The sequence below is a fragment of the Colletotrichum acutatum genome (genome assembly GCF_030867785.1).
Source record: "Colletotrichum acutatum strain CBS 112980 chromosome Unknown BDZ83scaffold_11, whole genome shotgun sequence".
NCBI classification, from domain to species: Eukaryota; Fungi; Ascomycota; class Sordariomycetes; order Glomerellales; family Glomerellaceae; genus Colletotrichum; species Colletotrichum acutatum.
The window spans coordinates 526985-547968 of NW_026849005.1; the positions used below are offsets into that span (position 1 = coordinate 526985).

The following is a 20984-nucleotide window of genomic DNA, read 5'->3' on the forward strand; positions in this document are numbered from 1 at the left end:
AATGCCTCGGACGATTGCTTGGAATTAGTACCTTACGTAATATTTGAACGAAACGCAACTCGCTGTTCGGGTGTTATCTTTTCCGACGGGATTCCAGCGGAAAGGAACCTAGAAGGCACCTCGGAACCTCCTCTGGCCCCTGCTTGCATTGGATAATACTAGGCTGGTCAGTGCACCCAACACGCCCAGCTGGTGTCGCTGAGCCGGACCGTGACCAAGACACCTCCTGCCTTCGCTCTCCGACTACTCTTCTCACCGAATTCCATTGACAATTCATAGGTCTCATTCAACTAAGTAATGGAATCCTGGCATTCCTGCGGATTGTAATAGAAAGCAGCGATTACAGCCTTCAATCAGGAATTTTCTCTAGCCTTGATCTACCTCGCTCGGCAACAGTGCGATTATCGGGATTTCTCTCCGGGGCATCTCAGCCTCCCACACCCGCATCAGCTTCCATCCTGTACCTTACTCAACAGAACACATAACATTCAGTTCATTCAAGCTATTCACATTAACCTTGAGGATCGCCTTTGAATACCGGCAAGATGGCTTCAAAGGATGACAAGGCGTTCAAGTATCGCCAGGAGATCAGCCAGGTGAGTGAAGATGCTGTGCATTTTGTTTCTTTTGATCTCGTCCTGCTTTGCCCTTCTTGAGGAGTCGCAGGCACACGGCAGCTAGCGACCTCAAAACTGGAAGTCCAGTAGAGGGAAACAAGGATTTGACACCTGCCTTCTGGAGTTGACCACGGCCCGTCTCGACACGCAAACCCTCACGCTTGTATGCTCGACTGGCCTCCACGACAGCCTCTGCTCTTTCCAAATGTGAGCGCTACCTATCTTCGCAAGGTGGTACATGCCATCCACCATACCTAGCGTATGGCTAGATACCATCTTCACCTCCATCGCTGGTATCAAGAAAGCTACTTCGAAAACACTCTACTCGGCCCAAAAGAGACATCTACGCCAATGAGGAGCAGGGAGGAGCAATCATTTGTGAGATGGAGATCTCACTTCGACCGAGTTAGAGGCGGCTGCCTCATAAGCCAACTCGTCGGATGTCTCGAAATGACTCTCGGCATATTTGAACAATGCACCGAACCGCTCGCCGACAATAGCGACGCCGAGTCTGAGACTATTACAAAGAAACCGAAATATCCCAGGCGCTCTAGAGCAAAGGCGGCGGTCGCTGCGCGTATTCATCGTCAGAGCATGGAGCTATTTCAATCCGCCTTCGACCAAGTTCGTGGCATCGTGGTCAACTCCGGCTTTAATTCCGTCCTTGATCTTCCGTATGGAGAAGAGAAGAAGGAAAGGGTCACGCGTCCAGCGCCAAACAAGCCTGCTTTCGTTTTGCCTCAGCGTTTGAATAACCAGGGGCCGTATGGCTGGTCAGACCGTCTTACTAATGTTGCGCGCAAGATGATGTACGTCTCTGGTGAGACCGCCGAACCGTCGATTGAGACGACTAGCATGATTGAGGACATTGTGCGCCAGCAAGTCATTGAGTTGGTAAGTTGTGCAAGCGTCACACGTCTCTACATTGCTAATAACTCCCTAGCTTCGAAACTGCACTGAGCTTGCAGCTCGCCGCGGCGCCCGAGCCATCACGATTAATGACCTGATCTTTCAAATCCGCCACGATCAAGCCAAAGTTTCTCGCCTGCGTACGTTCCTCTCATGGAAAGATGTCCGAAAGAACGTCAAGGATTCCGACGACAAGGGAGGTGAAGCGGACCTGGGAGCTGGTGAAGATCCCAGCGGTGGTGTGGTCCCTGGTGGCCCAGTCGACGACGCGACCAAGAAGAACAAAAAGGCCAAGGTCGGCCTGCCCTGGGAACCGTCCTCGTTCTACAGCCAGGAAGTCCCTGAGCGTGACGACGAGGAGGATGAAGAAGAGGAAGAGATGAACTTCATTACCCTTCAACGTCTTCGCAAGGCTGACGAGCGCACAAAAGCCATGACGAAGGAGGAGTATGTGACATGGTCCGAATACCGTCAAGCTTCGTTCACGTACCGCAAGGGCAAAAGATTTCGAGAATGGGCTGGATTTGGAATTGTCACAGACAGCAAACCTTCTGACGATATCGTTGATATCTTGGGTTTCTTGACCTTCGAAATGGTCCAGACCCTGACTGAGCACGCGCTCAAGGTCAAGGAGCAAGAGGATCTGTTCAAGGCACAGAGCGGCGGTGAAAATGCAGGATCAAAGAAACGCAAGGTGGCCACCGGCCTGTTTGACCCGCCGAGCGAGGGAAGAAGTCCCATTGAGCCTCGTCACGTTCAGGAAGCGTTCAGGCGCCTTCAGCAGCGACCTAAGAAGACTCGAGCCATGCTCAACGGAACCAGGCTTCCACAGCATACCGCGCTCAATATTGTACGTTTCCTCTCAATGAAGCAGAAAATTTCCGCTAATCTTTTTCTAGTTCTGAAACACTATCCTCGATCGTATGCCGGCTGCTGGTTCCATGTCTTCTTTCAACGGTTGTGTCAACTTCACTCTAACTTCTCCTTTGGAACAATGTAACGATACCCACGGGTGGACAGGTGGACTTGGCGTTTGTTTTTCCCGTTGTTTTGTTGTTTCTTGTTGGCGTTACAAGCAAGATTTACGTCAGATGAATAGTTACCTCGATAGCTTGACGAAGAAACCCATTTGAAGAGTGCAGTTCTTCTCCCGCTCAGAAGCTGCTTTATGACCTGAAGACTTGGCAAGAAATTGCAATCACGATTTCCATGAGGCATTCATAAGAGACGAATGAACCTACATTTGAGACGATAGAGAAGTAGGGTAATGAGGACCGAGTTATACATCAGGTGTAAGTTGGTACGCAGTGACTTTGGGCCTACCCGGTATTTGCGTATTGCCCCTGCTAGATTCACCCACTTTTGTCCGCACCCTGGTCCCTCCCACTTGGGCACGAACAAGTACCCCGCAGTGAGGCGCAAGCTCCAGCCATCCCACCGACCTGTAGCGATTAGATAAGGCAGACTGACCCCTTCTGGAGACGCCCACTCTCCTGCTTCAATTCTGTTGCCTTGCGTCCTGTTACCTCAGTTAAGTTACCATATTTGAGGTGGAATCTCTTCCATTTGACTTGGGCCTCGTGGCATATCCCTCTTCTCAAACCGCAACCGAAAAGTCACGAAAATGCCTCCTCAACCATCAGTCGTCGTGAGTCGCGCATACTTGACATGCCCCGCTGACACTTATGACGACATGGCTTTGCTGACCGCGCCCTTCCTATCCCCAACAGACGAAGCTCAAGGTCCAGCTCAAGCTGGCCATCGCACGACTGCGCATGGTTCAACAGCGCGATGACTCCATGGGAAAGACACAAAGACGCGCGATGGCGCAGCTCCTCGAGGTGGGCAAAATCGACTCTGCGCGCATTCGTGTCGAGAACATCATCCGATCCGACATTACGACCGAGCTGCACGAGATACTGGAGCTGTACTGCGAACTACTGATCGCCCGAGCGGGGCTGCTAGAGGGGTCAGTCTGTGATCCGGGGCTGGAGGAGGCGGTCAAGAGCATCATCTACGCCGCGCCGAAGACGGAGATCAAGGAGCTGCAGGTGGTACGAACGCTATTGGCGGAGAAGTACGGCAAGGAGTTTGTTCTTGCGGCAATGGAGAACTCAGACGGAAAGGTGTCGGATAAGGTTGTCAAGAAGCTGAGCGTCACGCCGCCGCGGGAAGAACTCGTACAAGGGTACTTGGAGGAGATCGCCAAGGCGTACAACGTGGACTGGCCGAAGCGACCTCTCGCTGACGAGCCGCCGGACCTGCTGGACGATGACGACGACGATAACCCAAGCGGAGGGATTGGGGTGAGAATACCAGAGGGTCCGCTGGGAAATAGTTCCAAAGTGGCCAAGGAACAGGAGGAGCTGAGCAAGGCGACACCCCCGAGGACGATTGGAGGCCCCAGCAGCCCTCTGACTGTCACACCGCCGAGGATGACAACAGACAACGTCCATCCCAAAGTTACGCTCAACTCACTGGAGCTGAAGCCTAACAAGAAGATGGACGCAGCGGCGCAGAAGAAACCAGCTGGAAAGGGTCCAGGAGGCAACGTACCCGACATTACGGAGCTGGAGAGGAGATTTCAAGCTTTGAAGCGATGAGCCTGATGCGTCTCATATTTTGGCCAAGGATCAGGTATGGGGTAATTTGATGCGAGAACATTTGGAAGGTATTTGAGGGCTTGTATGCTTCTCGTTCAAAGGTCTAGGCATGGCGCGGAATGAATTCATTATGCAGGCGTTCTGCATCAGCATGATCTCGATCTTTCAATAGAATGAGGTTTGCAGCATTTGCCTCGCGACGTGTTGTAAGTCCAAGTGCAGGTCCTGTCATCATCAACCCTGAGGTACGTTCAATAAACGAGTAACGGCAATCTACCGATTTGATGTTGATACATAAGGTAGGCAACCTACAAAGGGGGATCGTGCCCCGAAGAAGAGCGCCTAGTATCTACTCGAAGGGTTCATATAGGAGGGGAAGAGAGCGTGACACTTACCTCGCCAGAGTCAGGCACGAATCTGAAGGAAGGAGGTCTTGACTGTATCTAATGAGTCCACCAAATTGGAGAAGGCTCGATCGGTGTCTTGGAGGCCTTCCTCACTGAACCCATCTGCCTTGTCTACTATCCCCTATCCTTTTAGTATCTCGTACCGGGGCCTGCTCCAAACGAGCCTTCTTTTCACAACAACTACTAGCTGCAGTCATCGGCCATCCCCAGATCCACTGTATTGACGATATCCTCAACACATTTCAGAGCAAAGCGGCTCCCGAATGAGATCTTCTCCCCAATTTGTCACGATCTTTTGCTCCTCCGTTCAAATCCCACTTCTTTCACGGCAGGTCTTGCCCTGTGCACTGCTCTCCGGCTTGGTCTTTTTCCATCCAGCCAGTTTCTAGCTTGGGAAGGAGCCTGGGAATTCTGAAGACGAGTAAGGAATTTCGCAGGAACCTCACCTCTGAAAGGAAAGGCCAACATTCCATCTTGACCTTTGGCCAGAGTTTCCCCAACACTTCCACAGCGGACAAAGATGTCGGATCCGAAGCCCCTCATCTTTGGGGTGCACCCTCGAGAGTTCTACAGCCTGAACCAGAGAGACATCGAGTGGGAGTTGACTCACCGACACTCAAAGGAAATCGATGACGAGACGCTTCTGGAACTTTACACAAAGTGGCTTGCCAAGCAGACTCCTTTTCTGGGTCTTACAGATCACACAGCCTCTTCCAGGGTCATTCGAGATGCTTGCGACTACCTAAGCTCTAGGAGGTACGAAAAGTATCTCGTGCTCAGCGCCTTCAACCAGCATAAGAAAGACTACCTCAGAGACCGACCTCAAGATAAGCGGACCTTCAACCTTGCAAGACGGGACATCGAAATCAACTACAAATTGCATGGTGTCCACCACAAGGTGAAGAACTCATCTGCCCCAAAGGAGGCAGCCGTGGCAACGCGCCTGCCAGATCCGTCCCAGCCTCCTGGACTTTCCACCCAAGCCAGCGAGCCTGCCCTCGGAACTCGAAGCTCAGAAAACGTACACCCTGACGCTGAAGATTCCCGTCCCAGTCGTCGACAGAAGTTCATTGAACGGTCGCCTGAAGCTTCGTCTTTAAACAAGCAAAAGCCTCATGCTGGCTACGTATGCAATCGCTGCGGAATACCAGGTAGCTGATCATGGAGCCAAGGAAAGGTTCATCGGAAAACTAACGAGAAACTTGCCAATACAGGTCACTTCATTCAGCACTGCCCCTCGACGAAGCCTCTCCTTCATAGGAAATACGTTTGCCACATCTGCGGAGAGTGTAGCGATCACCTTATCCAGGATTGTCCTCAGAAGAAGAACAACACTTCCACTGCTTCATTCCGGCGACGGCCTCAGAACACTGCGATATCGAGCGACGACCTGAGACAGAGCTTGTCGAGAAAGCGCAGTCACTCCAGATCTGCCAGCCAAAGTTCGAGCACCAATGGACCCTACATGAACGAGGAGCGAGCCCGACTTTTGCAATCCAGCCCTGGCAGCGACCAAGACGAATCATCGAACTCCCAAGAGTTCAGTGTAGGTCCACTTCAGTCTGGAAGCAACTCTCAACCACTCGGACATCGACTTCGTTCAGACTCTTACCGCCCTATCAACTTGAACCTTGCGGATGATTATTACCGTCCTGAAAGACCACGCCAACGAATTGACACTTATCGCCCCAACGACACGCGTCAATCCATCGATACATACCGTCCTGATCCTTCCAGCCGTCTTGACGAAACCTTCCGCTCTGATGAGCATAGTCATCTCAATCTTGCCTATCGTCCTAAGAAACCCGAGAGAACTGGTATCTTGGGCCTGAAGAGAACCATAGAGCAGAGTCTAGAGAAAAACTTTGACGAGAAAGAGGCGAAGCTTCGATCCCGCCTGAACAAACGGCGCACTGACGGCAGACTCTCTCCCTGGGACGATATCGAAAGACCGGCGAAGAGACAGCGGCACGAACACCCCTTTGCTGGCGGTCTGCCTTGGGACGACGTTGAGATGCCTCCCAAAGAGAAACACCAATCTGCTCCCGTGGGCCAAACTATGCAGAGCGTTGGACCTGACAAGAAAGACTTGGACGTCGGCACAGAAACCAAGCAAGCTGGCGCATCCGAGGATATACCCATGGACACAGGCGGAGCTATGGACCCAGCCGAAGGCATGGAGCCTAAAGGGGTAACTGATTTGCAGTGGAAACAAGCCAGCATCGAGTCGGATGAATTTTTCGCGGCGTTGGGAAGAGAGCTTTTCTTCCGAGCGAAGTCAGATGTCTTCGAGGTCATGGCTGTCACTCAGTCGAACGATGGAAGTATGGTCATGCAGTCTTCTTCTCCGCCACCTTCGAATTCCCACGAAGAAAGTATCATGCCCAGAAACGTCGATTTTGGTGGTTACTACAGTGGCAACAACGACAACGACGATGCTTCCATGGGGAATGCCCTTGACGGGATGAGCCAAGTTCCCAGCAGCCCCATCGAAGTGAACTATGGCTCATCTCATACGAAGGAGGTCATTATCCCTTTACAAACCTTGAAGCCTCTTCATAGAGGCCCTCCGTACGACCCTCACGTCTTGGCTCTGTTCCGAAGCAGAGAGCATAAGAACGTTTACGTCAATATTGCTCGCCGACGTACCGCTATTGAGATTGATGAGGCTTGGGAGTAGAAGCAGGAACGCTCAACCAGCTCGAAAATGAGCGAGTAGTCTTGCATTCGATGGCTGATCAGCTGATTTCAGTTCGCCCCGGTCTGGCTATTACCGGCCAGATACTTCGATTCTGAACCTGGCACCAATTTGCGTACCTACAACATTCTTACCTGTTTCCCGTCGACTTTGGAGCTACGGATCTATCGCGTGCCAAGAAACCTTGGCTCGCGAGTGGATGCCAGCTCTCACGCTTCTTCGACATTAGCGAGGTTGGCCTGTGTTTCTGAGCTCGGCCGTCTGCATTTTTTTTTTCCTTCTTCTTTCATATGCGTCTGGATTGCGTTCCATAACTCGGGCGAATATTAGCCTCTGAAGCCTCGCCCGAGTTATGGTTGCTTGGGATTGGGAACCAGAGGGCTACTCTTTGGGCTTTTGGGTGGTTCCGTGGTATTTTGCATTTGGGCAGTCGTATGGATGTGCAACCTGGCCACATTTGCCGACAGGGTTGTCTATCCCACGTGCTGAAGATGTATCTAGGATGCTCCCGAGCATCTAGCCGCATCATCTCCTCAAAGATTTTCCCAGCAGGGTCCTTCAAGGACAGCTGGGTTAAGATGCGATAGAGAGAAGATAATGCACCGGTTTCATGATTTCAGTAGGGGAGGTTGTCCTTGAAATTCCTTGCATAGCATTAATACCCACGAAATCAAAAGTTTGCCAATTGACGTTGCAGCCAGTCGCGTACGTATCGCTCTTGACGAAACTCCAGACTCCGGCCCACCCATACGCCCATATATGACAGTGCAGAAGTCCGCCAGTCTCCAAACGTGATTAAGCCTCAGACTGAGAGAATCGCGACCCCCTCCAATCTTCTACAACACCGGACATTGCCGGGAATCCCTTGCCTTCTTCCCTCAGAACATTGACAGCTTCCTTTATTCCAACTTATCCAAGTGTTCTAACCTCGTCAACACGACCTGCTTGCTCGTCTCCTCGATCTCGCCGGCCAAAAACACCTCGTCGAGGATGGCGTAAACCTTGTAAAAGTTGAAGACGAGGTCGAGCTCGCAGACGTTGCCGAAGAAGGCGTCGAGGACCTCGACGAAGAAGTGGATTGCCTCGAGGAAGGCGAGCTCGTTGTCGTTTGTGTCGACGCAGGCGCAGAAGAAGAGGCCTGCGTAGCGGCGGTAGACGATCTTGTTGTTGCGGAACTCGACGAAGTTGGATTGGTACTTTTGGTCTCGGGGGGCGACGAGGCGGTGGACCTGTTTACGGGGAAGTGAGGTGTTAGGATGTGTACGATACGAAATGGTCGATCTGATTGGGATTGAGTGGATGTCGTACCTCGCCCTTCATCTTGATCTTTTCATCGTCGCTGTAGGGTGCGTACCACTTCGCGAGACGGGTCTTGCCCCTGGATGGCGCGAAAGGGGGGATATGTCAGCGAAACCTCTCTGTTTTTTCTCACTACACATTCTGCAGTAGGAGACGACTAGACATACTGGCGATTCTGGATCAGGATAAAGGAGAGCATTTTGGCGACGTCGGCGATATTCGCATGTCGGACTCGTGGATTACTTCGGATCCCCGCGCGCGTGCTTCAAGTTTCGAGATGTTGAAGTCGGCGGCCACGGAGCTTCTGGTGTGGGTACGTACCGGGGTGGACGGGCGGGTGCTGACAGCTTTCCCCCAGCGGGTAGTCGTGCAGTGGTTTCCTTTTCCCCTGAACGGGTCCGAGTGGGGACTGAGGCGTCGAGAAAAGGTGAGGTGTGGCACGGGCGTTGTGGCACCCGCGATGTGAGGATTACCTACATCACCCTCGCAATTCAGCTGCACGAATTCAACACCACCACAACCCACTGTTAAACAACATAAATCGAGGGAGAAGGCTGGGATGTATAAACTCCGAGATCTTGATTATGTATAATTCAATCTTTTTTTCCGAATGAGGATACGTTACCTGGGTATGATACTGCTAGCTTGTAAACACCACGCGATTCTACAAAGGTGATGCAATCCTCACATCGCATGTATGGTTCGTCTGTCAAACTTTTCTTATGGCAAGCCGGAGAAGTAGTGTATCGGGTGAAAGTGCTGGGTGGACGATATGCTGTTCTACTTAAAGTGTATCCTCGTACTTGTGACTCGTGAAGTCCATTTTCTCCGATGACAAGGTACCTAGGTTTGTCTGGAGCAGGCAGGCAACTGTGGCCAAAAGTAAGGTTCCCTGGGTGCAACTTACCTTACCTTGATGTGAGGCCAAACGCAGCCTCTCTGCCCGACCTTGCGGACTTGAAGTGACAGAAACCTATATAAACCCCTTCTCCCACGTCCTTCTTTCCGATCTCTCTTTTTCTTTCCTTTCTTCTTCATCCGAGTGCAAGGGCATTTCGCGTATCCATGAGGATTAGTCCTAGATCGCGTTTTTGCTAGTTGAGAACTATCTTCATAGTTTGGCTTGTCTCCTAATTGGCCTAGGTCGACTAGGGAATCTTTGGAACCCCTCTTTCTCGATTGAGAATTACCCTTATTGTGTTTTCATTGCTTGCGGCCCCTTGTTTGACTCGTGGTGAAGAAGGCTTTTTGTTGCTGCGGTGCTGGATTGACGACCACCTACGCTCGACGTAGGGCGCGGATGGCCTGGTCGACATGTCGTTGAGGTATCTCGGAACAGTGTTTTATGATGTTGTCGATGCCTAGTTGTATTTCTAGATGAGGCATCGTCAACTGTCGTCTTCAACAATGCTGCAAGCATGGTCTCTATCTTCGTATGATAATTTATAGATAGATTCTGAGAACAAAGACTGACCTACCTATCCGTAGACTATGGCCATCTCTAGTGACATGTCCATTCTCGCATTGCAATCCATCCTCCCTATCGTGTCAGAGTGAGCTGACCTGGAGATCGATACTCTTCCCCGTCCTAATCGCCTGTTTAGTTAATGTTGTTAAGATTGATCTTGGCCTGCCGCTCCCACCTCAGCCGTTTATCGAGACACCCCTAAGCAATACGTAAACAAGAGGAAGCTGTCGAACGTTGGCGACCATACTAGCACTGAGTCTCTTCATAGTGCTTGACACGAGTCCTCGCTACTGTCCATTTGCATGAACATAGACCATCACTATCAGGATGTCATTCGCTGAACCTTGCCCGGGTAATCAGTTTCAGGAGTATAGTGTGAGCATGTCAGTTGAAGTCATCAAACTCTGCGAGCGAACGTCCAGTTTTAGATGCGAACAGGGTATCATTTCTGCTTTTTCATGGATCGGTGAACTTCTGCATCTCAAAGAAACCGTGTTTCCCCAAAAGCGCTTTTAAACTCGCTCATTTGAGATAGTCCCGCAGTGATTTGCTTCGTTTCACCCTTTCACCCACCCAGGCACATGATCCAGATCCAGATCCTCCTCATACTGCCTCTCTCGAATAGCCGTCCACGGCGTCGGCCACCCAGCCAGCACTGGGCTCTTTTTCGTGGCGCCCATGACGGCGAACCTCCCCTGCGAATGCGCAATGAAGCCGTGCATGAAGCCGAGCTGGATCAGCACCGAGACGTTCATCTCCACGTCATCCATCTCCACGGGAGAGTTGCCCCAGACCAGTCCTTCATTGGGACGCAGCTTCTTGGGTCCACCAGGCGGTGGGACGAGCGTCGAGGCCGCGTCGTGGCTTACTGCTTTGAGGAAAGCGGGGGACGCTGTCGATGGTGCGAAGGATGAGGGCGACTTGGAGGGAATGTAGCCTTCGAGGCGGTGTTGGAGGTACTGGGACGTCGCATGGAGGTCCGCGAGGTCCATTGTTGCGGCGCGTCGGTTCGTGTTGGAGGGGTTGGCGTCGTCTTGGCCCGGGGCATAAGTGAGGAGGAATGTCCTGCGGGAGAGGGAGCGCCAGAGTAGAGGCCGGAGTCGATGGGTGAGGACGAGGAGAAGGCCCTTGTCGAAGAGGTACTTCTCGTGCTGGGCCAGCGTGTGTTGGAAGAGGACAAAGTCGCCCTTGCGGATCGCTTGAATCAGTGGTTGATAGACGGGTACGAGGGCTGATGCCTCTGGGCGAGAAAGCAGGAGCTGGGAAGGTAGACGTCCCAGCAAGAAGTTGCAGGGGACGAGATAGCTGAGGACCAAGGCGCGATGAGATGTAAGGGGTGGAGGAATCTGAAGGTAGGCCTCTTCGAGGCAGAGCGCCGCGCGGAGGAAGTGGCAGTTTGCGAGGTTGAAACGGCCTAGGTAGTAGAGGAAGTTGACGCGCTGTGATGCCGGGTAGAATGATAATGGCGGTGAGTTTGTGGAGATGTTCGTGAATATTTGTTTTGCAAGATGTGTTCTCCGACACTACGGGCATGGATCAGTAAACGCGTATGGGGGCCAGGCAAACTGGGGTGTTGGGAAGAGAATTAGAAGACGTACGGCGAAGAGAAGCTTCAGCACTAGGTTGGCAAACATGTAAACGCCAACCTTTTTGCCTTCAGGCTTGCTGTAACGCGCGCTGGAGCGGTCCGTTAGGCAAGTGGTGAAGATCTTTTGGATGATCTCAGCCGAGGATTCGGCAATGGACTTGCGGTCGTCGGCGTCGACGTTACGGATGTTGCGCGTAAGATCCGGACGCTTTGACAACATCATTGTCAGGCGCGACAGGGACTCGCAGAGGGACATTGCCGTCTTGAGTAACATGCCTCCATAGGTAGGGTGAGCAAAGGCGGTACTACAGGAGCTGTGTGGGTGTTAGCTGATCGCTGCTTGTACTAAGAAAGACGCGGTTACGGGCCATGAGATCTGCTTCAACAGAGCTGATGAGGATTTCTCGTCGGCGACTTACTTTACCAGCCCACTGAGCAACGTGTGCGCGCCCAAAAGGTCATCATAGTCGACGTCGCGCCAGAAGACCATGTAGTCCTTCATAAAAGTCACGAAGCCTGGCCATGGCGAGCCCTGGCCCTCGGGCACGTCGTCCTCTTCGGGAAGGCATTTCTCAATCGTGCTCTCGAGCGCTGTGCTGCTTGTACCGTTGGCACCATGCCGTGATGAGCGGAACTGGGTTCGCAGCTCATTGGCGAGGGCGTGATATTGCTGGTTTGCGTTGGGCTCGACGAGGAGCCAATTCCGGAGCTCGTCGATGTTCTGAGCACGGACGAATGTGCGGATCTGGCTGAGGAATTGGATTAAAAGGGACATTGTTGGCACGGAACTGTGAAGTGCCAAAGGTGACGCTTCCTTCGGAAAGCGGGGCGAGGCCGCGAATCGTGAGAGAAGAGGTGAAGAATCCCTGCGGATTGTGATGAGGGTGAAGTCCAAGGTGGGAGAGCTCGAGCCAGACGAGGTGAGGTGAGTAGAGGTGGATTCTTCGGTGTACGGGGAACAAGGGTACGTGCTCGGTGAGCGGAGCCGTAAATGGACCTGGTCGGTCGTCACTTTTCCTGGGTAGCTTCAACGTACTTTGTCAAGGGTAACATTAACTAATGATCTGCGTCAAGTTTTCTACATGGGATATCGCATTTCCAAAAGCATCCGAGCACAGTCTGCTTTTCCATTTGGCTTCAACTTTTCACAATTTACGCCTTCTCATATAACGAGCCTCGAATCCGCTCTGATTATCGTAACCTGGGCGAAAAGTAGCTTCCAAGTCGTGCATGAAGCTAAGCATCTTGTGCAGGCCGCTTTCCTTTCTTACCCAGCCTGGACGATGCCGGAAAGTCTACCCGCAACGACGGACACATGTCCAGTTACACGGACTCGACGCGCTGCACGACGATCGCCGTGGCCGCGCCGCCTCCGTTGCAGATGGCTGCAACACCGTATTCGCCAGGCTTCAGCTGGTGCAGCAGAGTGACGATAATTCGTGATCCGGAGCTACCCAGTGCGTGGCCGAGGGAGATCGCTCCGCCGAGAGGGTTAACCCGAGCACCCTCCAATCCGAGAATCTACGCAATGGCTGTTAGTCGCGATTCACTGAATGCTTGAATGTGGACGCTTCACATACCTTTTCGTTTGCCTTGATAACAGCGGCAAAAGCTTCGTTAAACTCCCATACAGCGACTTGGTCTTTGGTGATACCCGCTCTCTTGAGTGCGATGGGTACCGCCTTAGCTGGAGCGATGGGGAAATCGATAGGATCGACCGCGGCATCGGCCGAGCCGCAGATCTTTGCCAGCACTCGAGAACCGGAACCGTATTTTTGCGCAATCTCCTTGCTGCCCAAAACAAGTGCACTAGCACCGTCGTTCAGCGTGGAGGAGTTGGCAGCAGTAACAGTGCCGGTGCCGTCGCGCACAAAGGCTGGCTTCAGAGTAGGCACCCTGTCGAACTTGACGTCGAGGTATCCCTCATCAGACTCAATGACTGTGTCGCCCTTCCTTCCGGGAACGGTGACAGGAGCGATCTCCTCGGCAAAGGCGTTGGCTTTCCACGCAGCCTGGGCGCGCTTGTAGGACTCGATAGCGTACTCGTCTTGCATCTCGCGAGAAATCTCGTACTTCTTAGCGGTGTTCTCGGCGCAATTGCCCATGTGGAATTTATCGTAGACGTCAGTCAACCCGTCCTTGATTAGGCCGTCCTCCATCTGGACATGGCCGAATGGCGGTAGGCTCGAAGCGCGCGGCACGTAATACGGCACCCTCGTCATATTCTCCATACCACCAGCAACCTGCGCCTCTGAGAGACCGAGCTGGATGTTTTGTGCAGCAAAAACGACAGCTTTCATGCCAGATGCGCAGACCTTGTTGATGGTAATTGCTTCCACACTAGACGGGAGACCGGCAAAGATCAAGGCCTGGCGAGCCGGCGCCTGCCCAACGGATCCTTGTAGGACATTACCCATGTACACGTCGGTGATCTTATCGACGGGGACTTTGGACTTTTCGATTGCGGACTTGATGGCGACGGCGCCCAGCTGCGGCGCAGTGACACTCGTGAATGAGCCATTGAACTAGCGGCCGTGTCAGTAATAATAGCTTTGTAGAAGATACCTTAACTGTTTATTGTTACCTTTGCTGTCGGTGTTCTCGAGGCACTAATAATATATGCGTCCCGAATCTCTTGCCGAAGCGCAGCTCGCGTGGAGAACTGACGGGAAGCCGCTTGCCTAGCCAATTGGCTAGGAAGCCTCGATGATTGTCTGACAAACATGGTGGAATATGTTACAAATGGTATCCGGTATTTCGCAGCAGAAATACACAAAGTGATAGCGACTTGAGACGATATTGCAGAGGGAAAGAGGAAGAAAGAAAAAAGATAGGATGGTGGCTTGACAGTTTACTTCGAGAGGGATGAAGCGAGCATGTGGAAGGCGCGGGATGACAATACCCCAGGTTCTGCGGTCTTCCTCGGCTTAAGAGGGGGGGTGCCTGAGAGGTACAAGGGCGGGGCCGAGCTTCTAAGTGAGGAGTGAGGTCACTTCCCAAGTTTCCCCCAGGTCTTGAAGAACCGATCCCCCACCCCGGACCGTGGAAGTAGGGCCAATTCCGCTCGGAAAGCTCGTCGGGCCAAAGGGGTGGAACCGGTTCCGGCTGCTGCTGCAACGATGTCACTCTTTGCCTGCATTTTGAATGACATTCCCCCCCCCCCCCGGAATTTCGCGGCATACAGATGATCACTGTTATGGCAATCCTGCAGCGCAACTATAAATACCTTTGAACAAGTCCTCCATCGAACGAAGACTCAGCCCGCGTATGCAAAAGACAAGCTATACCTCGCTAGTATGCAAGTTGGTGCATTTGAGTATCTTTGTATATACTGCCTCTTGAGGTAAGCTAGATGCGACTCTCAACAATATGACAAAATAGCAAGCGATATTCATGATTTACACCCAATCAGTGTCTGTCAGAAGCACCTCAGTTGAATGGTCCAACTTGCGGTCCAGACAGTGTCATGGAGAGACAGGAGGCTTGAGTCGTGACTGCCCGCGGGCGTTTGGTGTTTAGGTACCTAAGGTATTGGAGACTCCAGGTCTCAAGTGCCATTCTGTTATCGGGTGATTCGCGCTTAGTATCGCTCAACATGATTGGACCAAAATATGAGACCCACCCACTGGCCCAAGCGGAAGGCGGTGGTGAAGGCGAGTGCTTCCCGCGCCATTCTTTCGGACTCTCGCCTGTGAACCATATGACCATTCTGCAACGTTCTCCATCACACATCGTAAGTGACAGAGATCTCCAGAAATTTCAGCATTCCCGATACCCAGCGAGGATATATACGCCGACCGCCCACGTTTCGAACCGAACGCCTGGTTCTCGTCCGTCCTTCCTCGACGGCAGTTGCGATCCTCTGACCCCTCAGTCTTGGTAATCAGTCACCGACCGCCACCATGTCTACCGCCGCCCGCCGTCGCTTGATGCGTGACTTCAAGGTAAGCTACGATGCCCAGAATGAAATTTTTTTGGTGTATGATTCTGACGCATCGAGTAGCGTATGCAGACTGATCCTCCCGCTGGCGTTTCCGCCTCGCCCGTCCCCGACAACGTCATGACCTGGTATGCTCGACCAAACCCCGAATCTGCCGAATGTGCCGACGATGACTGACAAGGCTTGATTTAGGAACGCCGTGATTATTGGTCCCGCCGATACTCCATTCGAAGACGGTACTTTTAGACTCGTCATGCAGTTCGAGGAGCAATACCCCAACAAGCCACCCGCGGTCAAGTTCATCAGCCAGATGTTCCACCCGAATGTCTACGCTACAGGAGAGCTTTGCTTGGATATCTTGCAGAACCGCTGGAGTCCTACATATGATGTCGCGGCTGTGTTGACGAGCATTCAGAGGTGAGAGCTGTTTTACTCGAGGGATCCTAGGTGCCAGTTTGCGAGCTACGAAGCTGATTTTGGCTAACTCGCATCATTAGTTTGCTTAACGACCCAAACACGGGCTCCCCAGCGAACGTTGAAGCGTCGAACCTCTACAAGGATAACCGCAAGGAGTACACGAAGCGGGTTCGTGAGACTGTCGAGAAGAGCTGGGACGATTAAATCGACATGACTATCACGACGCATACATACGACTGTTATGAATGAGAATGTTCGCGCCTTACTTCAGCAGGGTATGGCTCGTGTAGGAATAAGCTGCTGGGCTGTGAGGGGATGCTAGAGGGCCGAACGAGGGGCAGATTGACATGAGCTACACCCAGGGCTGACCAGACAGATGTCTTGATCTTCTTCGCATTAAGCAACTGGGGTACCCGATGAGGTGGGAGTGGGGGGATTTGGCGTTTCGGCTCGTACTGTCCTCTCTAAGTGGCTTTTGGGGCGACCCCATGTTGCGATAGGCGTTTCGTGGACGTGCTTTGCTTTTCCTATCCGTTGAGTCACCCGTCGTCGGTGACGTTAGGTTCGTCTTCATCTGGCTTTACAGGGGAGTTCGCGGGAAGTGCATTTGGGACCTCATAAGTAGCGAAATACCAAATCTGTTGAACAACATGCGGCCCGTAGTTGTTTATTATGAATTCACAGGCAAAAGCGGAGCAGTCCACCATAACAAAACTCGGCCAAAAGGCCAGTCCCCAACTCCCAGTCCACTTGGTCAACCGTGCAAAGTGCAAACTCTCGTCAGCAAATCTCTGTCGCGTGCTCGGCCGGATGTTCCTCTAATTAGTGTGCCATGCGCCGGGCCATCTGTAGTACCAACATGCCTGCCCGTGATGGTCAGTGTCCAAGTGCAGCCAGTCCCGTTGGGCACTGCATGGCCGATGCGTGCCACTGTATCCGTCCATTCCAGCAGTAGAACAGGGGACTTTACCTGTCTGGGATGGGGACCCCTCGGCTGTGCTTTGGGAAAGACGACGAGGTGGGGATGAAACGACCAGCGTGAAGTGACCATGGCGGGATGGGATTGGTTTGTTTTTGGGCCTGAATACCTAGTACCTTACCTTACCTTAGCAGTGACTTGTGACTTTGGGAACTGAAGGAACGGTGGGAAGGTACCCGTGGACCTTGCTTTCCCCCTCTGCATCTGCATTCTGTGCTCTGTCTTGCTGCCATCAAATAATTCTACGCGATTTCTAGCGCGTCCCGTCATTTGCATCTCAACCCCCCAAAAGCCCCCCCAAACCCCGTTTTCCAAACAATACAACCACACATCTCCCTCCTCTCTCGCTTTCTGACCGACTGCCTTTCTGGCTGCTACTGCCGCTGGTTTGTGCTGTCGCTGTTCCTTTCTCCTTGCATCATCGCCCTGCAACACCTGCGATATGTCATTCTAGCAGCCTTTCCACATCCGCACACCGTCATTTCATCCCACCCGCCTTGTTTGTGTGTGTCCTTTCAACACAAACCCCCCGTTGCCGAGCTGCGGCCACCGAGTGCCTCGCAACCTCAACCCCCCTATCTCGCAACATCTTGTCCCGATCGCAACCTCACGACCCCGGCTTCGACCTCTCTTGGTCTGAAATACCGTCACCATGTCTGGCGCAAACAACAGTATCAAGGTCGTCGCCCGATTCCGTCCACAGAACAAAGTGGAACTGGCGTCGGGCGGCCAACCCATTGTCTCCTTCAGTAGCGAGGAAACATGTACTCTCGACGTAAGTGCCTCCCTGCCTGGCGCTTGACATCGCGCATGCCGGCACCAAGTTGACTCATATACTTCTAGTCCAAGGAAGCCCAGGGCTCCTTCACCTTCGACCGTGTCTTCGACATGGAGTGTAAGCAGTCCGATATTTTCGACTTTTCCATCCGATCGACCGTCGATGATATTCTCAATGGTTACAACGGAACCGTCTTCGCCTATGGTCAGACGGGTGCCGGAAAATCCTACACCATGATGGGTTCCAGCATCGACGACGAGGAGGGTCGAGGTATTATCCCCCGTATCGTCGAACAAATCTTCGCCAGTATCATGTCTAGTCCCAGCACTATCGAGTACACGGTTCGAGTCAGTTATATGGAAATCTACATGGAGAGGATTCGCGATTTGCTTGCGCCCCAAAACGACAACCTTCCCGTCCACGAAGAAAAGAATCGCGGTGTCTACGTCAAGGGCCTTCTCGAGGTCTATGTCTCCAGCGTCCAGGAAGTCTACGAGGTTATGAGAAGAGGTGGAAACGCCCGAGCCGTTTCTGCAACCAACATGAACCAGGAATCTTCCCGTTCGCATTCCATCTTCGTCGTTACCATTACCCAAAAGAATGTCGAGACCGGATCGGCAAAGAGTGGTCAGCTTTTCCTGGTCGATTTGGCCGGTAGCGAAAAGGTTGGAAAGACCGGCGCCAGTGGTCAGACGCTGGAGGAAGCAAAGAAGATCAACAAGAGTTTGAGTGCTCTCGGAATGGTCATCAACGCCTTGACCGACGGCAGATCATCCCACGTCCCCTACCGCGATTCCAAGTTGACCCGTATTCTCCAAGAATCTCTGGGAGGTAACAGTCGAACAACACTCATCATTAATTGCTCTCCCAGTAGTTACAACGACGCTGAAACCCTCGGCACCCTCCGATTCGGTACTCGTGCAAAGGCAATCAAGAACAAGGCCAAGATCAACGCCGAGCTCAGTCCCTCCGAACTCAAGGCACTACTCGGCAAGGCCAGAGGCCAAATCTCGACTTTCGAAACGTATCTCTCAAATTTGGAAGGCGAAGTTCAGCTCTGGCGTGCCGGGGAGGCCGTTCCCAAGGACAGATGGGTGGCCCCCTTGTCCGCAGATGGCGTAGCCGGGACCAAAGCCGAAGCAAAGGCGCCTCGTCCTTCAACACCTTCCCGCCTCCTACCCGACAGCAGATCCGAGACCCCAGCCATCTCCGAGCGATCAGGAACTCCAAGCTTACCACTCGACAAGGATGAGCGCGACGAGTTCCTGCGCCGGGAGAACGAGCTCCAGGACCAGATTGCCGAGAAGGAGTCTCAGTTCAACGCAGCAGAAAAGACTCTTCGGGAGACCAAAGAGGAGCTTGCCTACCTCAAGGAGCACGATGCAAAGACTGGGAAGGAAAATGAGAAGCTGAACGGGGAGGTGAACGAGGTCAAGATGCAGATTGAGCGACTTACCTTTGAGGGCAAGGAGGCGCAGATCACCATGGATGCGCTCAAGGAGCAAAATGCCGAGCTGACTGCAGAGTTGGACGAGGTCAAGCAGCAGCTTCTGGACGTGAAGATGAGCGCCAAGGAAACAAGTGCCGTCCTCGATGAGAAGGAGAAGAAGAAGGCTGAGAAGATGGCCAAGATGATGGCTGGCTTCGACCTTGGCGCCGATGTGTTCAGCGACAACGAGAAGGCTATCTCGGAGGCTATTTCCCAACTGGAGGCCCTTCACGAGGTCAGCTCCACGGGCGAGGTTGTCAACCCTGATGAGCTTCAGGCTCTCAAGTCGCGCTTCGTCGAGATCCAAGGAATCGTTAGACAAGCTGAGCTGTCTGTCTACAGTGCTTCCTCGAGCGAAGCCGATGCCCGTCGCAGAGCCGAGCTCGAAGACCGCCTCTCGGCTCTCCAGCAGGAGTACGAAGAGCTCCTGACCCGCAACCTTGGGGAGAACGATGTCGAGGAGATTAAGGCTCGCCTGGAGAGTGCCTACTCCAACAAGCAGACCACGTCTATGGAGCTTGTTGATGAGCTCAAAGCTGAGATTGCCCAGAAGGCTGCCGAGAACTCCAAGATGAAGACCCTTATCGAGGATCTCCAACAGAGAGTCAAGGCTGGTACCGCCGCGCCCATGGCGAATGGCAAGTCGATTCAGCAACAGATTGCCGAGTTTGACATTATGAAGAAGAGCCTTATGCGCGATCTTCAGAACCGTTGCGAGCGTGTGGTTGAGCTCGAAATCTCGCTTGACGAGACAAGAGAGCAGTATAACAACGTGCTCCGCTCATCCAACAACAGGGCCCAACAGAAGAAGATGGCCTTCCTGGAGAGGAACCTTGAGCAGCTAACTCAGGTTCAGCGCCAGCTCGTCGAGCAGAACTCGGCACTGAAGAAGGAGGTGGCCATTGCTGAGCGTAAACTCATTGCTCGTAACGAGCGCATCCAGAGCTTGGAGAGCCTGCTACAGGATAGCCAGGAGAAGATGGCTTCTGCGAACCACAAGTACGACCCCCTTGCGATTCATGTTTCTGTCTACCCTTCAACCCCTCAATCTCTGTTGTCTGTTTTTGCTTTGCGCCGTACCATTGCTAACGATTCGTGTTCTGTAGGTTTGAGGTTCAGCTTGCTGCTGTCAAGGAGAGGCTGGAGGCAGCCAAGGCTGGCAGCACTCGCGGCCTGAACTCTCCCTCGTTGGGCGGCTTCAGTTTTTCTGGTGCTGGCAGCCGCATCGCCAAACCCCTCCGTGGTGGCGGTGCTGATAACCAGGGACCTTCCATCCCTGTCATCAACAGCATCCAGCAGAACGAGGGCAGCGCCGGCAAGCGAAGCAGTTGGTTCTTCTCTCAGAAGTCTTAAGTTGCATACCGCATGCCCTGTTATACCCTTGATCCTTTGGGGCACCCTGACGTCGGGAGACCGTACAGGGAGATACGCCCTCACCCTTCGAATAGACGCACGACAACGTACAAGTTAGATCACAGCTTGATGCGGACTAGACCGCTATACCCCCGCTGTGTTGATCCTGACGGCGGCAAGACTCCCTTCCTCTTCGCAGAGGCCTTTCTTCACCTTGGTTCTTCTTGGTCAGTATACTGGAGAAGAAGAAGACGACGAAATATGCAAAAGATTCACATGCAAGCTCGAGCACAAATTACGGAACTGGGAAAGAAGGGGTTTCCCTCTCCCTTTTGATGTTGAATTTTCTTCTTCCTCCTTTTCTTTTGTTTGGGCGGGTCTGCATTGCTGTTGGATTCTGGCTTTACAAGCAAGTTTCTGGGCGGTCTTTTGTCATTTT

At 52.8% G+C, this 20984-nt stretch overlaps 8 protein-coding genes across 8 annotated transcripts; 5 read left to right on the plus strand and 3 right to left on the minus strand.

The window, feature by feature from the left end:
- The first annotated feature begins 474 nt into the window (after nt 1–474).
- On the plus strand, nt 475–2463 carry BDZ83DRAFT_36281 (transcription initiation factor IID, 18kD subunit-domain-containing protein). The gene is made up of 3 exons (XM_060502588.1): nt 475–1511; nt 1561–2376; nt 2426–2463. Exons 1-3 carry the CDS (start codon nt 879–881, stop codon nt 2429–2431), a joined length of 1455 nt encoding a protein of 484 aa, XP_060369619.1. The 5' UTR covers nt 475–878; the 3' UTR covers nt 2432–2463.
- A 687-nt stretch (nt 2464–3150) lies between these two features.
- On the plus strand, nt 3151–4129 carry BDZ83DRAFT_716350 (regulator of Vps4 activity in the MVB pathway-domain-containing protein; the record flags this gene model as incomplete). The annotated part of the gene is made up of 2 exons (XM_060511848.1): nt 3151–3174; nt 3257–4129. The coding sequence occupies 2 exons, from the start codon at nt 3151–3153 to the stop codon at nt 4127–4129; spliced, it is 897 nt and encodes a 298-aa protein (XP_060369620.1).
- Nucleotides 4130–5056: 927 nt separating this feature from the next.
- BDZ83DRAFT_748308 (uncharacterized protein) lies at nt 5057–7216 on the plus strand (the record flags this gene model as incomplete). Its single annotated transcript, XM_060513594.1, has 2 exons — nt 5057–5687; nt 5751–7216. 2 exons carry the CDS (start codon nt 5057–5059, stop codon nt 7214–7216), a joined length of 2097 nt encoding a protein of 698 aa, XP_060369621.1.
- A 917-nt stretch (nt 7217–8133) lies between these two features.
- Nucleotides 8134–8732, minus strand: BDZ83DRAFT_748309 (adaptor protein complex AP-2 small subunit; the record flags this gene model as incomplete). Its single annotated transcript, XM_060513595.1, has 3 exons — nt 8134–8463; nt 8543–8612; nt 8701–8732. 3 exons carry the CDS (start codon nt 8730–8732, stop codon nt 8134–8136), a joined length of 432 nt encoding a protein of 143 aa, XP_060369622.1.
- A 1826-nt stretch (nt 8733–10558) lies between these two features.
- On the minus strand, nt 10559–12364 carry BDZ83DRAFT_568310 (PCI domain-containing protein; the record flags this gene model as incomplete). The annotated part of the gene is made up of 3 exons (XM_060504051.1): nt 10559–11524; nt 11600–11903; nt 12009–12364. The coding sequence occupies 3 exons, from the start codon at nt 12362–12364 to the stop codon at nt 10559–10561; spliced, it is 1626 nt and encodes a 541-aa protein (XP_060369623.1).
- A 264-nt stretch (nt 12365–12628) lies between these two features.
- On the minus strand, nt 12629–14590 carry BDZ83DRAFT_605618 (acetyl-CoA acetyltransferase). Its single transcript, XM_060507339.1, has 3 exons — nt 14174–14590; nt 13170–14114; nt 12629–13110 (listed from the first exon to the last, which is right to left on the minus strand). The coding sequence occupies exons 1-3, from the start codon at nt 14312–14314 to the stop codon at nt 12913–12915; spliced, it is 1284 nt and encodes a 427-aa protein (XP_060369624.1). The 5' UTR covers nt 14315–14590; the 3' UTR covers nt 12629–12912.
- A 901-nt stretch (nt 14591–15491) lies between these two features.
- BDZ83DRAFT_568332 (ubiquitin-conjugating enzyme E2 2) lies at nt 15492–16150 on the plus strand (the record flags this gene model as incomplete). The annotated part of the gene is made up of 4 exons (XM_060504053.1): nt 15492–15533; nt 15593–15657; nt 15722–15946; nt 16027–16150. The coding sequence occupies 4 exons, from the start codon at nt 15492–15494 to the stop codon at nt 16148–16150; spliced, it is 456 nt and encodes a 151-aa protein (XP_060369625.1).
- Nucleotides 16151–17577: 1427 nt separating this feature from the next.
- On the plus strand, nt 17578–20545 carry BDZ83DRAFT_568518 (kinesin heavy chain; the record flags this gene model as incomplete). Its single annotated transcript, XM_060504081.1, has 3 exons — nt 17578–17700; nt 17769–20191; nt 20299–20545. 3 exons carry the CDS (start codon nt 17578–17580, stop codon nt 20543–20545), a joined length of 2793 nt encoding a protein of 930 aa, XP_060369626.1.
- Nucleotides 20546–20984: the final 439 nt, after the last annotated feature.